Here is a 16,798-nt window from a genome sequence, read left to right on the forward strand (position 1 = left end):
TGTGAATATATATATATAAATATATACATCAGCCTAAACCACAGACCTGCCTGGTTCACTCAAACTCAAACTGTCGTCCGAACGCTGCTAACTTCCTCCTGTACTTCTGTGTTTAAAGCCCTGGGACTGAATCTAGGCTCCCGATGCAAAAAAAACAACAAAAAAAAAAAAACATTTAGTAGACGTTTCTGGTTTGTTTTTGACTTTTGGGTGTTTTTTTTTTTTCTTTTTTTTTTTTTACTTTTTGGCTTCCAGACTGTTATTTCTCCGTTGACCACCAGGGGGCATATTGTAAAACCTCTACAGACCCTCGTTTGCTCTGGTTTTGCTTTGAGTGTGGGATTAAGAGTTAAGAGCGTGTTTTCATTCTTATCTCTGATATTTTGGGAAAAGTTTTCTATAAAACGCTGTTTTTCTGACTAGCGGTGATCCGAGCAGACCTGTAGCCAGACCCTTCCACTCTCCAGCTTTGGCGTCTCTCGAGCCCAGATTAAGATTATGTGTAAAATACACTGTTTAACATGTTTTAGAGGGGCTGGGATGTTTTCTGTTTTCTTGACTAACTGATATCATGCTGAAAAAAACAAGATACCATTGTTATCATTATTGTTATGACTCGATATGGTTTGAGGGATTGCTTTTTCTTGGGTTTCTTCTGGGGTTTCATTTTTCATTCAGAAGCGTGTACAGAGCTCATGGGACACCCAGTTCACGTTTGGAGGTCGGACGATAAATCGGACGTGAGATCAGACACATGCTTCAGAAAAAAAAAAGCAGAAATGCTTTTTTTTTTTTTTTTTACCATCAGTGACTGTAAATACACATCGTTCCAGTTAGCAGAGGGAAGTGATGAACACTGGGAGTTATGGAAATTTGCGATTGGAATCGACGTAAAAAAAAATAAGAGAGCACTTAGACTGTGTTTAGTTATTTCGATCAGGAGTTTTGATTGGCCGAGCTGAGGTGTGCGTGTGCGCGTATGTATTTTTGTTTATACATAATAATCTGTGTATATGAAAAAGTAATCCTGGAAGCACAATAACCACTCGCGATTATTTCTTTGGGTGGGGAGGCGGGGCCTTGTTTAAGATAGCGTCTCAGGTGACAGCCGTGTTTTAGCGTTTCCCGTACGTTAACATAGTTTTAGCTAGCTTAGTTTGGGTTTGGTTTGCGTAATTTAAGTTAATCTCTCGAGGCCTTATGATTGGCGCTGTTTCACGTTCAGGGAAGGAAGGACAGGGTGTTATTGATGAGCCACATTCATTGATTGATTGATGATTGGTTGATGGAATAATCGATGATAATGTAGACGCAGCTTATGGCAAAAGATGGTTCTTCGGTTATCACTGCAGAAAATGATATCTTGACAAGTGAGATCATCTAAAATCAAGTCTAAATCCCTGTTTAAAGTGTGAACGCACCCGTACCTCGTTTAAAACTGATTCAAATCTGAGTCAGATTAAATCAACACCCAAAATTCCTCCAAGCAGAATCAAAACACCAGTAATAATTGCTATTTGGGACAAAATATATGAATGAAAATGTACTCATTGTGCAGCAGTCTGTCTGACTTTAGACGTATTTGCTAAAAATAAGTGCATATGGTTAAAATCTAGTCAGGATAAATGGGGACTAAAAATCTCCTCTATATTTATCGATTATTATAACACAGATCATTTTACCCATTTAATACAAATATTTGCTTGAAATAAGGAGTTGTAAAAACCTGTAATGGTCTTCTTTTGGCATTCTTAAGGCCAATCTATGCTTCTGTCAAATTCATTAAATTGTATACCGTAGCCTATTTGTAGCAGTTTACCCAACACTACGGGTGGGACAGTATATCAACATCTCAATATATTGTTTTGATTTCGTTTGCGAATATCTATATATATATCAATATATATATATATATATATATATTTTTTTTTTTTGTATTTGAAACATAGGTGCCCTAAACGCCCAAAGACTCACCCCTCAATTTAACTTATTCGACTAAAGTTGCTGCTTCATTACTCCACATGGTGGCTAGGGCTGCGGCGATTAGTCGGTATAATCGACAATGTCGATTATTTAAATTTGTCGACTACACATTTCATTGTCAACTAATCGTTAATCTGTAACAGTACCGCATTACACAAAGTGCAGGGGACAGAAGCGCAATGGGAGATGGGTAAATAGTTTGCTCACAGTTTACAATCAACTTTTAAATAACATTCAGATATTTAAATGCCATTTAAATCTCATGTTCTGCTGTTACGATCGTTTTTAGAGATGGCAGAAATAATCGCTGACTAGTCGACTAATCGAAAAAAAAAAAATAATAATAATCCTGAGATTAGTCGACTACCAAAATAATCATTAGTTGCAGCCCTAATGGTGGCGCTACAATCAAACTAAAAGCGTACACCACAGATTTAAATTAAAATAAAAATTTAAATTCGGACACCAGTATTTTATTCTCTTCGGTATCGTAGAGAGTATCAAGTCTTGCGATATATCGAGCAGAATCACAGTATTGTGGTATCTTATATCATTATCGTGAGCTGCCCTGTGATTCCCACCCCTTTCTAACAACGCAGCATTCCCTAGAAATGGTATTGTTATACACATCCTGCTTACTCAGAAGCAGTGATTGTGATTGGTTTGCTGAGCCTCGTGTTCCAGCGACCAGTGCACAAATATAAACGCTTAGCGCAGCTTAACCACACTTAACTCACTACTTCCACAGGCTATGCTGAAGACGATACATTGACTCACTAAATAAGGAATATTCCACATTAAATATTCCACATTGAAGGATGATTCACTTGTCAAGAGACCATTATCATTACAGGGTATATTTGACTTGATTAGTGTTGTCTGGAGCCAGGCTTCAAGGGGACAGATTCAAGGTCAGCTGGTCACCCAACACTCACTCACTGTAATCCACATTTTACCCTCTTTCCTTTTAGAAACCAGATCCAGACACAACAAAAGCCAGACTGTTTAAACAATATACAAGCAGGGTCGCAAAACAAAGAGTCAGACACATGCAGGTGCACAGGGACTGCGACGCGTTGATGAAACTGTGAGGTGTGATGAATCAGGAGTGCAGAAAGGTGGCGCTGAAGTGCAGAAGCTCTGGAATGTCCAAATAGTGATAACCAAATAGGCAAGGTTTTAACGTAGCTGTGTTTTGTACTAATAGGCGCACTAACAGGAAGGCTGCTGGACGTTTTACGGCTTCAGGAATACAGGCGTGTCTCCGAGTGTATTATTATTCGCAAAATCGGGCATTTGTCATTGATGTTTAGTTTATTTGATTTTTATTTATTTTCCTTTTTTTTTTTCTCTCTTTTCAGTTTTGTCAGCCATGTTTTATTCTTTTCCTCTGTTGACCATAGCTGATCAGCGGTTTCCAAAGCTTTAATCCAGTTAGTCCTGGTCCTGATGGACACTCCCATATCCCTGCACATTTTAGTGTTCGCCCTGCTCCCAGAACATCTGATAATCCAGCTAATATAAAATAATCTGAGCTAATCCGCTCATTAATAAGCCTTTTTTTCTGAGGTGAGAGTTGTGTGTTTTGGAGCAGGTTGGCACTAAAATAAAAAAGCCAGAGATCCACAGCACTGTAGACACTTCTGTAGAGCCTGTAGACCAGGTGATGAAGATGGTTCTAAAGGTTCCTGTTGGTTTCCTTTTGGTGTTACTTCTGATGGGATTGCAGAATGAGGAGAAGAGGGTTTGGTGTTCATTTTTAACTGATGGATTTGTAGCGTGGTGGTGGTGGTAATGGTGATAATGATGAGAATGATGATTATAAAGATGATGATGATGATTTTCCTTTGTTTTAACATATTGCAAACTTGCAAACAAGGATCATCTGGTGTTAAACATCTATTATTCTCATTTTCCCAACACTTTTCCCAAACACTCGTTTAAAGTCATTTGATCTGATAAAAGTGTCGGTTATTTAGCTTTTTCACTAGATAATACTCAACCAATGATGTTTTCCCAGGAGAAAATGTCTAGATTTGCTTAAAAACGAGAAATATAAAAAAAACGTCTATTTAAACTGAATTTCTGACGATTTCACAAGTCAAGTGGCATAAACACCAGATTTCCTTTTTTGTAGTGCATTTTGGACTGATTATGGTTTAAAGAACTTGTATGGAGATGAGGTGGAGATGAGCAGGGGATGATAAAGACGAGAGAATCTGAGAATCTGAGAATCTGTTAAAAAATGAAAAAAGTATTCATCTGTGAAAACATGGACCCACAGTAAACACTAAACAGATTCTCTGGGCTGATTTCAGAACTGTCCCTTTCTACTGTCCTCGCTTTAATTTATGAAGTCCCTGACGTAGCTAGAATGTGGGAGAATTGTTTTCTCCAGAATTTTATATAGATTTATTTTATTTGGTTGTAGCATCACTGTTTATGAAACCTCAAAAACCTTGTATCTCGTGTTCTTAATCACAGTTTTCATGCATCTTGGCATGTTCTCCACCAGTCTTACACACTGCTTTTGGATAACTGTATGCCACTCCTAGTGCAAAAAATGGCTTGTGATGATCTATTTTCCTCTTAATTATATTCCAGAGGTTTTCAATTAGGTAAAATCAAAGAAACTTATCATTTCATTCAAGTGGCCTCTTATGTTTTTTTCCCAGAGCTTTATATCTATTTAGAGCTGCCCTAGTATATCATTCCTTCAAGTCCAAGTTTGGAGCATTTCTATTGGTCCGCTTATTATGACATTTGGACACAATATAAAATACAACTGTAGAATTCACTTTACATCAAAGGCAAAATCTTTCCCAAATGGAAATACAAGGTTTTTGTGTGACAGTGATGATATATAAATGTGTTATTTATGATATAATTAGTATGATCTGTCAAACTGAGAACTCAAATGGGCACCAAACCCTCCAAACTCCTAATTCCTCCCCCTACCACCACCGACTCTCTCCATGCTCATCTCTCTGGTTTAAATGGGGGTGGGTAAAGCAGTTAAAACCACCTGTATATCCAGTCGTTCCAGACCTGTTTGCCTGTTTGTATTCCTTTTTTTTCCCCCCTCTCCTTGTGTTTTTGAAATCATAAATCATTGTCAAGTGCCTCTGTCGGTATTAATGCACTCTGAGCTGGAGAACTGAATTGGAAATGAGCTAATAAAGTATAAGGTATTGTGTACAATAAAAGGGACTGTCTGTGGTGATTGGTGTTTCCTTGTGTGCTGTGTTTCCTTTTTCTCTCCTCATCGCCTCCTGGTTCATTATTTAAATGATTTATTTTCTTTATTTTCCTCTCGTTTCCCTTTTACACCTCCTCCTCCTCCTGCATGCTGCTGTCTTTCCTCTTTCGGTAACGTCACCGCGACCACAAAACCAACAAGCCTGAGATACTACACTGAAGACATGACCTTTCCAGTACTCTAGTTCACTGCAAAGAACTTGCTGTTCTCTGAAAGAAGGGCAGCAGTGGGCAATTCCAGTGTTCGAAGAACACATCACAGCATATGCTTAGTGCTTTCCCATAGTTTTGGGGGTGTCTGGATTGGATATTTACTATAAACACTAAATACCCTATTTTTCAAGACTATAAGACGCATTTAAAATCCATTTAAAAAAGGATGAATTTTTAGAGAAGTTTCTCTAGCAATAGGGCTGGATGCAGCAGCATTAGCATTAGCCGCTAACCGCAGTGCTAGCTCTTTCTCCGTTCAGAGGTGAGTATATTGGACTGTAGTCTGTGTGTTTACTGTGTTAAAACAACCTACAAGATATTAGCTGCTAGCTGATAGAGTTTATCACTATCGGGCACCATTTACGCCCTGCTAGCGCTGTGGTTTGCAGCTAATGCTAATGCTGCTGCACCCAGCCTTAGTGCTGGAGAAGCTAAAAATAACAACTCACCCTTAGACAAAATATTGAAAATCTAAGCTTACAGTAAATAAACAGAAGTAGTTTACTCAACCAAATAATTATTTTTTTGACGATATATATTGCAATTTTAAACAATGCAGGGCCCATGAGGTCACCAGATCCGCCCCCCCACCCGTGCGCTGTCTCATGTCCGGACCGATCAAGAGCTGAGTCAGCGCTGAGCTCTTAAAACCCAATAAAAACAGGCATTTAAATGGCTTTTCAAAAGGTAAACAAGAGCGTTTTTCTGGGATTAAAAGCGTGGATTCAGCTGTAACTGGAAATATCTGCACCGCAAAACTGTGCTGGACTGAGGTGCACAGCTTTCGTCACATGCTCACGCTTAAAAGCACGTGTCCAACCATGTGGATGGAGGCCATGCAGTTACCTCATGCACCCCCCTGGCACTCCCCCTCCCCCTCGCGCTTCTCGGGCAGAAGCTGCCTGTCATTCACACAGACACAGAGACAGCGCTGTGTATCTACTTCTTTTATCAAGAATCAAAACATTGCAACATGGCGTGTTTGATTTAATTGCCTTAAGTGACATCACACATCCTGTGATGTAACTATTGCGCATGTGCACATCGCAATGACGATGAATAAACGATATATCATGCTGCCCTATTATTCTAAAGGGTTTACAAATGTACTGAATCAGATTAAGCAGTAATAACTGCTTAATGTTTAATTAACAAATAATAGTTAAATAATATATCAGCAATGAGTAATGATTTGATATATTATCCTCTGAATATTGTGTTATTAACAGTGACACGTGGTTTCTGACATTTTGACACTACTGTCTATAGTACGGGAGAAATTCTGCTGCTGCTGCCCTTCCCCTTTCACTATCGTCACGGTGACCACAAACTCAGAAGTCTGCAGATATTGCACTAAACATAATGACCCATGACCCAGAAAACACAATCGACTCAAAGAACTTGTGCAAGCTGTTTTCTTAAAAAAAGTGTTCCAGTTCCCGTCTTCCAAGAACCCAGACACCCAACACAGCACTGAATAGTTTAGTAAAAAAAAAAAAAACATGTTTTTTTGTGCTTTAAAGCAACAGATTGGCAATGTTCAAGGTTGTTGGCTGGGCTGAAGCAGTTTATCTGCGATGCTAGTTAACTGTTTTTCTGAGCTGGATTACTCGCCGATGGTTGATGACAGACTAGTATTGTAATATTAGAGGAAACACAGCAATAAGACCTAAAATAAACTGGTCGATGTTGAGTATGAATTATTATGCCTTTTCATTTATTTACCCAAAAAGCAAAAGTGCCTTTTTTTTGGTTGCCAAATATTCAGTGCATCCCTTATTATTATAAGAACGCAAGAACACAGTACAAGAACACTGCACTCAATAGTTTAGTAAAAAAAAAAGTGTTTTAAAGCAATAGATTAGCTACAACAACAAAAAAAAAACTTTTTTAATTTTTAATTATAAATTATTCTGCCTTTTCATTTATTTACCCGAAAAGCAAAAGTGCAATTTTTTATTTATTGTTTGCAATTTCAGGCAACTATTTTGGTTGCCAATATTCAGTGCACCCCCTATCATTGTGATTAATATTAGTATTATTACTAATAGTAATAGTAGAAGCAGTAGACGTAGTAGTAGTAGTAGTGGTAATAATAGTACTGGTAGTGGTAGTAATAGTATCATACTTGGTACTGGTGAGAGGAGTTCACAGTTGGACCTGTAGGGGTGCGTGTAGTGTTGGTGAGGTGCTAAATCAGGTGGGTTTAAAACAAAACAAAAAAAAAACTAAACTGACCACAGCTTCCACTTTCCACAGCTGGACTTCCCTGATGATGTATTACTGATTTTTTACCACATATATAAATAATTTCCAGTATAATTTGTAATTTGTACAGTATAAAGTCTTAGTGTGCAGAACCAGACTGTACTAATTAATGCTTTCATGGCCGAATGCAATCAAATTCTTTTTTTTTGCCTTCGCAAAAGACTACCTGTTACTGCAGGTTCACTATGGATCACTATGGATCTTAAAGCAACTCGAGCTGAACTGCTTGAATTTTTGCACCAGGAGTAAATTAAGCATTAAATTATCCAAAAGCAGTGTGTAAGACCGGTGGAGGAGAACATGATGCCAAGATGCATGAAAAACTGTGATTTAAAACCAGGGTTATTCCACCAAAAATTGATTTCTGAACTTTTATTTTTTCTTAAACCTTGACCCTCTGTCTAGCTAATTCCAAAATTAAGCTAACTGACTAACACAGCTGCATTTTATTAAAGCACACAGTGGGTTTAATCTGTGTGATTTGATTCAGAGACGTGTTTTTTAACCAGCAATCAGAAACAATCTTATCACAGTTTACATGGTTAGCGCTGTTACCTTTCTTTTAGAAAAATCTCCGTATATCCAGAAATGTTTTAAAATCAGCTGCTGCTAAATCTCACAGAGAGGGAGGGGCTTCCCCCCCACCAGCACACGGACTCCTCCGCCCACCACAAAACCAGCAAGCTGATTGGCTGTTTCTACTGAGAGGCGGAACTTTCTCTCTGAACCGGCTCTGTGATTGGCGCTAAGAGATTTCCCATTCGCTCAGCGGTCAATTGTCTCCTCATTAATAGTACAGCTGAGCTAAGCATAACTATATAATTTTTTGGGGGGGGGCAAATCCACCTTTTTCTAATATCCCCCCAGTTCCTACACCAATGTGTGGATGTAGTGATTTCCGCCACTGTTGCTTGTAATGTTCACATGGACAATTCTAGCCAGAAGCTGCTGGTCACGATCATAGAATACATCATAGTGTGATGTATACTCTCACAACTTCAGAAATGTAATGTCCAGTTTATCAAGCACTCACTATCAGACCTCTCAAACTCTCAAACTCAGAATTCACGTCGACTTGTCATTAGCACCCTGGCCAGTGTTCAGCCTCACTCACAAGATAACACCTCACAACTTAGAGAAAGTACTAATTCAGAAAGAAAAGCATCTCTAATCTTTTTGAAAATTCTTGAAAAACTCCACATTTTTACAATCCAGTAACATTTAAGACCCGAAATCTGTTCATCTTATCTGTGCATGATGTTTGTTTGAGTGAATCTGAAGTTCTCCTGATGTTGTTCTCGAACAGACGTCCGGCTCCCCGGCGGAACCAGTGGTGATCCTGCTCCCGAACAGCCTGAACTTCGCTGCTGCAGAGGATCATGGGAAGTGATGCCTGCCTAAATGCTGTAAAACACCTGGAGCCTATTTGCACTCGAGGACAGAACTTTTTTTTTTACATGGGTTTAATGGTTTAAGGACTTGAATTGATCTGTGTCATTATTTTATAATATGTTCTGATTAGAGCTGAAGAACTGAGAGGGTTATTTTTATGTTATTATATATAATGTTGTTAGCTGTACACTGATTTCTAGGCCTTCTAGTGCAAATGACTCTCTGTTACACTCACAAAAAAGCAAACCTTTAAACCTCCATTCCCTCTTTAACTCGAGCTAGGATGAAATAATGAAATGGCTGAGATTGAAACAAAATCATTCAGAGTGGCTTTGGTGTGAGATTATCCATTTTAGAGAAACTTGGAATGTCAGATTTGTTCAGAGTGATGATGATGTTGATCAGCACAAGGCTGCATCTGTGAGCTGATGTATCAGAACTGAGTCGCTGTACTTTCCTCCGAGCGTTAGCGCTGTGATGCTACACGGCAATACTGCATCAGCAGCAGTTCAAAAAGAGGTGGAGTCTGACTTCATATGCATCGGAGGAGGCGTGTGCTAGTCTTTACATTCCTGGTCTTGAAACATCACTAGTGATAGGCTGAGTTCGAATGAGTGGATTGGGTAACTGGCCTTGTAAATTGGGGAGAAAATGGGAACAAAATTAGATTTAATTAATTGAATTAAAAATAAATTAAATCAAGACTAGACCTGGAGTGCCAAATATGGGCACTGGTTTTAACTCAAAGAAATGCTGATAATACTAGTTAACTTCACAACTTAACTGTCACTATAAATAAATGTAAAATGAACCTATATAAAAATGTCTATAGCTTTGCTATAGCAAACCTATAACAATGTCTTTATCAGATATAGGAGGGATCTTTCAGCTAATTACAGGCCTTGACAATAGTGATCATTTTAGTGCATTTGCATTGTGTTAGGGCACAAACACTATATTTAAAGGGACGTGGGCCTTTACAGTTAAAGCAGGGTAAGGCAGTTTTTTTTAAACTAGTAGGCTAATAGGTTTTTTTCTGATGCTACACATATACACAGATATTAAGGCTAATAACTGAAAGATTAAGCTTCACTTAAGCCTAATAATGTCACAAGCAAGAGGATTACAGAAGCCGCTGGTGAATTTTAAAGGGCAAGCACAGTAACTCAGCCTTTTCCTCTGTACAAAGCCATAAGACACTAATCTCAGGGTTCTCTCGATTCTGAATTAGCCCTGGTATTTAATGTGATTTTAACAAGTGCTTTAAAGTGGAATCCAGCTGCTTTTCAAAATGGATTTAATTTTAGAGACTTCAGAAAGTCATTTAGAATGGTTTGGAGTGTGGAGCGAAAAACGTACAACTTCAGATTTATCTGCAAAGGTGGAAACAGATCCAGGGGTCTTACAAATATAGCACAAATCTGAATATTATAACCACCTACATCATCTACAAATTAGGACTGCACGATATATCGTTTAAGCATCATCATCATCGCGATGTATGCATGTGTAATAGTCACATCGCAGGATGTACAATGTCACTTAAGGCAATTAAATCAATCAAACACGTCATGTTGCAATGGTTTGATTCTTGGCACAAGAAGAAGTAGATACACAGCACTGTCTCTGTGTCTGTGTGAGTGACAGACTGCTGCTGCCTGAGAAGCGCAAGGGGGGGGAACCTCAATTCAATTCATTAATATACATGAATTCCTGCATTTCAGGCCTGCAGCATTAATACATTTTTGTTTTTTAGACTATAGCACTACATACCCAACCACTCTGAGTGAATTTCTCTACATCTAAACTCTGAAATTCCAGTTGGATTCCTCTTTAAAACAGCACTGTCTGTAAAATAAGATGTGCTTCAGGTATGGTAAAGAATGAAGGAGATAATAACAGATCACAGGGAGCTCTGCTGTTTATTTTGCATGTTTTTTTTGTCATTTTTGTTTGTTATGTTTTAGCAGTAGACTAAATCTAAAATCATGTGTAGAATATAAAATTATTTCCATTTTTAAGTCATAAATAGCCTTAAAATTCTGATTACATGTTTTATATACAGTGAGCGGATGTTCTTTGATTGAATATATATTAAATGAATAAAAATGTAATAAATAAAAAAATTATTACATTTATTACAATAAAAAAAAAATCTTTTTTTTTTTATTTTTTTTTTACAGTGTACAACTGTAATGTATTAAATAAATTAACTGGAACTGGAGTTGAAGAGGCCTGATCTACTGTCCTTATTTTTTATTTTCATAACTGTGCTCTTTTTTAAGTTTATGATGCCTTTTTTAAAACTTTCCTCAATTAATTTCTCCTGTACTTATGAGATACAATGAGATTAAATTTATGTAAAAAAAAAGAAAGTGGTATTGTGGTATAAGCAAATATCAATAGTATAGTAATTTGTTTTGTTTTACAATTTTTTATCGATTTTCAAAAACACAGTATTGATTCTTAATTATTATTAATTATTAGTTTAGATGTAAAAAAAAACTTTTATTAAAAAAAAAGTAACTTATTGTAGTCAGATTTTTTTATTTTATTTTTTAACACTATGAATGAAAACATTTGTCCAAAACTAAAAGCTAAAACATCACATAGCTGAAAGAATTCTGCATGGAGGAGTGGGAAAACTGCTAAATATCTGTATTGGGTTCTTGAAGTACAAAAGAGAAATGTGACTGGGCCTAGGTGAAGACCAGCTAGTGTTAAGGTTAAGGTTAATGCTAGTCTGAGATCAGTATCTGAGTTAAATATGATGTTAATTACAGGTTTTTAATGCAGATTACACCAAGGCTAGGTTTCATCTGAAGCACAGCATGCAGCATGCAGACTCAGCTGCTCTGGAAGAACCTGCGTACTGTGTAAACCTGTGCGAGGGCCACAGTGAGCATGAGCAGCAGGTTGATGCTGGACCAGAAGGACACGCGCCACAAGTTATCCTCCAGCAGGTACCGATCCCGAGCTTCAAACGCCCGTAAAAACGCCTGCGTCTGAGCACTGCGCTCCAGATTCCTGTCAACAGCTTTAATAACTTCCTGCAGGACAGAGAGACAGAGGAGAAGGAGAACAGAGAACTGAATTGTGCAGAGACAATCAACGAAAGCCATTTTCCAGCCATTTCCTTTATTATTTCTGTACAAACGTAATTTTATTTTCCGTATTTCCACTCGCTGCTGCCTGTGTTTATCAAACTAGTACAATTTACACTGTTTTAAGTTGTTTTCCAGTGTTGGCCAATTAACCGGGGAAGATAAATGCGTTAGCCAGATTTCCGAGTACCAAACGTGGCTGGCACGCTAAGCTAAGCCCCGCTAGAATGCTACGCGAAACCCACTGATGCGCTAGCAGCATCAGGCGGTCGTACCGTGTAAATAGTTTAACTGTTAGACGGAATAACTGTAGATTAACCTGTAATTTAATTAGTAAATTGTTTGTGCAATTTTTATTGTGTTTTCAATGAATTCGAATTACGAATTCAGATTATTTCGTCAGCTGGAGGCACTTTAAGTGTTTTTCCTTTGAATTTAATACAATTTTCTCTCTTAACATTATTAATTTAGCCTGTTGTCTTTTTATTGTCACTATGCTTCTTGCAATACCACATCTGGACTAGTGGGTGTGGGTAAATTTCACACTTTTATTTGCAAATAAGTAAGAAATGTATGAAGCATGTTCTGTTTTTGTTTTATGCAACTAAAATGTATATGTACTATTTTGTTAATATAAGGCTTAGTTTGATGATTTAGTTTGATGGCTCATACAAACTATTTATTATATTATGGTCACATTACTCATGCATTTCTATAAAGCATATATTCATAAATAAATAAAATAAATAAATAAACTTACCCTACTCTGAATATAAAGTGGGGGGAAATTAAAGTAAATATAAATGAAAGTAAATCATAAATATTTCAGTTTATGTTATATAATGTCATTTATTGCACAGTTTATTTACACTATTTATTTGATTATAGCGCCACTACATGAAGTAATATAACAGTAACTTTAGTAAGTCAATCTGGGGAGTTTAGAGCACCTGTGTTTCCATAAAAAAAATAGCGATGTTTGATGCTATTTTTGATTTATTGATAATGTATTGCAAACTAAAACTACATCATACCAAGCAAAGTGGCCATTCGTAACCAGTTTGGGGGCCCAAAGCCAGCTCGAAGCGGTGTATTTATTTATTCATTTTTTCCTTTCTTCTTGGGTTTACCTGCTTTGAGATCAACTGTTCTGCAATTGGGTTCAACAACCCACTGGGCTGGAGAGCTACTAGTCTGTAACACTCAATCCCATTACACTTGATTTTTGCCACGTAATGGCATGGAAAATATCTGGCCCGCGGCCAAACTTAATTGCCGACCCCTGCCCTAGGCAGTTGATTGGTTTGCTTGCCTTTATTGCAGCAGGCCTGATTGCACTATAAATATTTTGTCCAATCCCTAATTTCCACATGTAGCTCATGTGGGCCGTACCTTGATGTAATCCAGATTGTACCCTAGCATGATCTCAGGCTCCTTTAAATTCGTCCAGGTCTTGTCATCCACTTCCTGTGAGCCTAAAACCACTTCCATGAAGACTATCTTCTCCGCTAGTCTGCTAAAACTGTTATCAAAGCAGATCCTGTAGTCACCTTCTGCTGTGGGGTCCACCCTGAGACAGAGTTAATACATTAGTACACTGTTATAAATATTAAGTGTCTCAGAAAAATTTAATATTATATGAGACCAATTGGTCAGTTTGGCAGTGTGGGCAGTGTGCCAACTCCTGCTGGAAAATGAAATCCATATCCATATATATGAAAGTTGTCAGTAGCAGAGGGAAGCTGTAAAATATGAAGTGCTGTAAGATTTTGTGGGAAAACAAAACTGCACTGACTTTAGACTTGATAATAAAACACAGTGGATCAACACCAGCAGATGACATGTCTCTCCAAACCATCACTGATCATCAGTAAATTTTACATTTCATTTAGAAAAAATCAAGGGAGCAGAGTCTGGAGGAAGAGTGGAGAGACACACAGTCCAAACTGCTTTAGGTCTAGCGTACGGATTTCATTTTCCAGCAGGACTTGGCACACTGCCCACACTGCCAAAAGTACCAATTGGTCTTATATACTATTCGAATTTTCTAAGACACTGATTTTTGGGTTTTCATTGGCTGTGAGCCATAAATAATCAACAATAAAATAAATATATGCTTAAAATAGATCACTCTGTGTGTAATACACATATATAATATATCAGTTTCATATTTTGAACTGAATTACTGAAATTAAGTGACTTTTCAGTGATATTCAAATTTTTAAAGATGTGCTTGTATGTGTTAGTGTAGAAGCTCACAGGTGCAAACCCTCCGACTTCCTGAACACAGAGACCAGCCTGTGTCCATGAGGAGAGATCAGTGTGAAGCCCACGTCCAGCCCAGAACCTGCTAGAACCTGTAAAAAAAGAAAAAAAAAAACTGAAATAAAATGAGTGAAAAAAATTTACTATTTGGTTGCTTAGCAGCAAAATACTGTATATAATAATACACATGGACAAAAGTACTGCACTATGTAGTACTACATGTAGTACACTCACTTTATCAATACGCAGACTTATTACACTTCTATCACAAAGGAGCTCTAACAGACAGATCCACAGACCTCACCCTCTTATTTCCATATGCAAATTCTACCAGCTGTCTATAACAGCCTCTAGAACTGGTTTTCTCAGCAGCACAACACAGTTTTGTTACAGTTTTGCTAACTAAATAACTTTATTAAGGCTAAAAGATGAACTTTATTCATGCTAGTTTCATGTACATGCATGCTTTACTTTATTAATGCAATACAATTTGATTTAATGCTAAAGTTTTAACTTATCTGATGCTACTTGATTAACTGAACTTGACTGAGTCAAAATTATTAACCTTATTAATGCAAACTCTGCATTAACTTTTATGCTAAATTGATGCTAAATAAATACTTTTATTGATGAAATAATTGACTGACCCTTAAAGCTTATTAGAAATGTCATTTAAATAAATAATTTAACTATTAATGTTAAATGATTTTCTTTAATAAAGTTTACATGTTTACATTTTATTAATAAAAACAAGTTATTAACTCAATTAATGCTAGCATTAACTTTAACTTTACAAATGCTAACAGATTAGCTTTATTAATGCTTAATGTTTAACTTCACTAATGCTAACTGGTTAACTTTATTCATCCGAAATAATTTTCTTTATTAATGCTAACATTAACTTTATTTATGCTAGCTACGTTTTTTACTTCATTTTTTTACTTTTAATCTTAAATTTTTTTTATTCATTATTTTTTTATTTTATCCCACTTTTCTCCCCAATTTAGCTAAACTGATGCCTACTGATGTAGCCAAGTTGCTGAGGAGCCAGCGTGCTCGGAGGAAAGCGCAGCGACTCGGTTCTGATACATCAGCTCACAGACGCAGCCTTGTGCTAATCCACATCACCCTTTGAAGTGATAAGAGGAAAGAGTGCCCTCTTCTGTACCCACCCATAGAGAGCAAGGCCAAGCAATTGTGCTCTCTCGGGACTCCAGCTGCTGATGGCAAGCTGCATGACTGGGATTCAAACCACCGATCTCCTGATTATCACATAGAAACTTAATTTATGCTAAATTAACTTTAATTAAAGAAGTTTAACACTAGTAGAAACGTTAAAGTGATCCAGACCCAGTTCATAGAAAGCAAAATTCAGCAGAGCCGCCCAGCCAGTTGGAACAAAACCCATAATAAATATAAAACACATATAGTTACATTAACTCTTTAAAAGCCTGACCCGGGACTGACCTGGTACTCCACTGCCATGCTGCTGTTCTCAACGGTGGTCTGGAAGAAGCACTGGGTGCTGCCCACGGGGAGCAGGAAGGTCAGATCCTGGCTCTTCCCCAAGGCGAAGGCAGATTCCTGAGAGAGCATCATGAAGAAAAGCCAGCAGAGAGTGGAGAACTGCCTCAGACTGAGCTCCATCACAGCAGTTCTGTGGTAAACCCCGGTCAGCTGTGTCTGTGGAACATGTTTCTGTGATGGAGGAGGAGGACCTGCTGCTGCTGCTGAAGAGATACGAGATGATCTGAGGTCTGGAGATCATCCAAGAGGCAGAACAGCTATCCTGCTGGTGCTGCAGAGAACTGCAATTTACATATTTAACTATTCAAAACATGTACTGGTCAAACTCAGGCAGATTTACTTTATGATTTTTTTTTTTTTTTACAATATTTCTAATACAAAGATGGTTACAAAACTTCAAAGTCTTCATTTTAAATAAATGGTTGACTGCATGTAAAAAAAAATCACTCCTGTTACTGAAACTCATTCCTGTTACTTTTTATGTGTTGAGTAACAGGACTAAAAGTATTGAGAATAATTTTTTTAGCATAGAATTAGCAAAAACATTTAAAATAGCTAAATAGCGGCTATGCTAATAGCATCAGGACACTGGGCATAGTCTAGTGATTTTCCCAAAATTTGTATTTTAAAAATAAACCAATAAGATCTAAGAATTAATTTAGGTAACAGGACAGAGTGTTGAGATCAACCTCTTCAGTGACAGTTACAATAAGATCAAATATACAGAAAAACAAATGAGGGAACTTAATTTTGGTCTTCCTATGATCTTTAGAAGAACCAGCAGACAA

The 16,798-nt window shown here is 37.3% G+C and overlaps 2 protein-coding genes across 8 annotated transcripts in view; one reads left to right on the top strand and one right to left on the bottom strand.

The window, feature by feature from the left end:
* dnm2a (dynamin 2a) overlaps positions 1-11,344 on the top strand; it is an 82,356-nt gene extending 71,012 nt beyond the window's left edge. For 6 of the 7 annotated variants that reach the window (XM_022668018.2, XM_049475755.1, XM_022668020.2 and 3 more), the window contains one exon: positions 1-4,196. This exon is cut by the window's left edge and continues 232 nt beyond it. Coding sequence is in view for 1 of the 7 variants with exons in the window: in XM_049475756.1 (XP_049331713.1) it covers positions 9,029-9,059 (31 nt within the window). In the remaining 6 variants the exon portion in view is untranslated. Of the gene's footprint in view, positions 4,197-9,028 lie in introns of those variants that run through there. The other variant, XM_049475756.1, reaches the window with a different exon arrangement.
* An 82-nt stretch (positions 11,345-11,426) lies between these two features.
* tmed1a (transmembrane p24 trafficking protein 1a) lies at positions 11,427-16,283 on the bottom strand. The gene is made up of 4 exons (XM_022668072.2): positions 15,951-16,283; positions 14,478-14,575; positions 13,611-13,788; positions 11,427-12,164 (listed from the first exon to the last, which is right to left on the bottom strand). The coding sequence occupies exons 1-4, from the start codon at positions 16,128-16,130 to the stop codon at positions 11,961-11,963; spliced, it is 660 nt and encodes a 219-aa protein (XP_022523793.1). The 5' UTR covers positions 16,131-16,283; the 3' UTR covers positions 11,427-11,960.
* Between the last annotated feature and the right edge of the window lie 515 nt (positions 16,284-16,798).

Source organism: Astyanax mexicanus, chromosome 3 (assembly GCF_023375975.1).
Source record: "Astyanax mexicanus isolate ESR-SI-001 chromosome 3, AstMex3_surface, whole genome shotgun sequence".
Taxonomy (NCBI): Eukaryota; Metazoa; Chordata; class Actinopteri; order Characiformes; family Acestrorhamphidae; genus Astyanax; species Astyanax mexicanus.

Coding starts and splice junctions, on each gene's coding strand:
- tmed1a (XM_022668072.2), bottom strand. CDS start 16,130: ATGGAGCTCAGTCTGAGGCAGTTCTCCACTCTCTGCTGGCTTTTCTTC. Junction 14,576..15,950: donor GCATGGCAGTGGAGTACCAG/GTCAGTCCCGGG, acceptor CTTTTTTTACAG/GTTCTAGCAGGTTCTGGGCT. Junction 13,789..14,477: donor AAGTCGGAGGGTTTGCACCT/GTGAGCTTCTAC, acceptor ACTCTGTCTCAG/GGTGGACCCCACAGCAGAAG.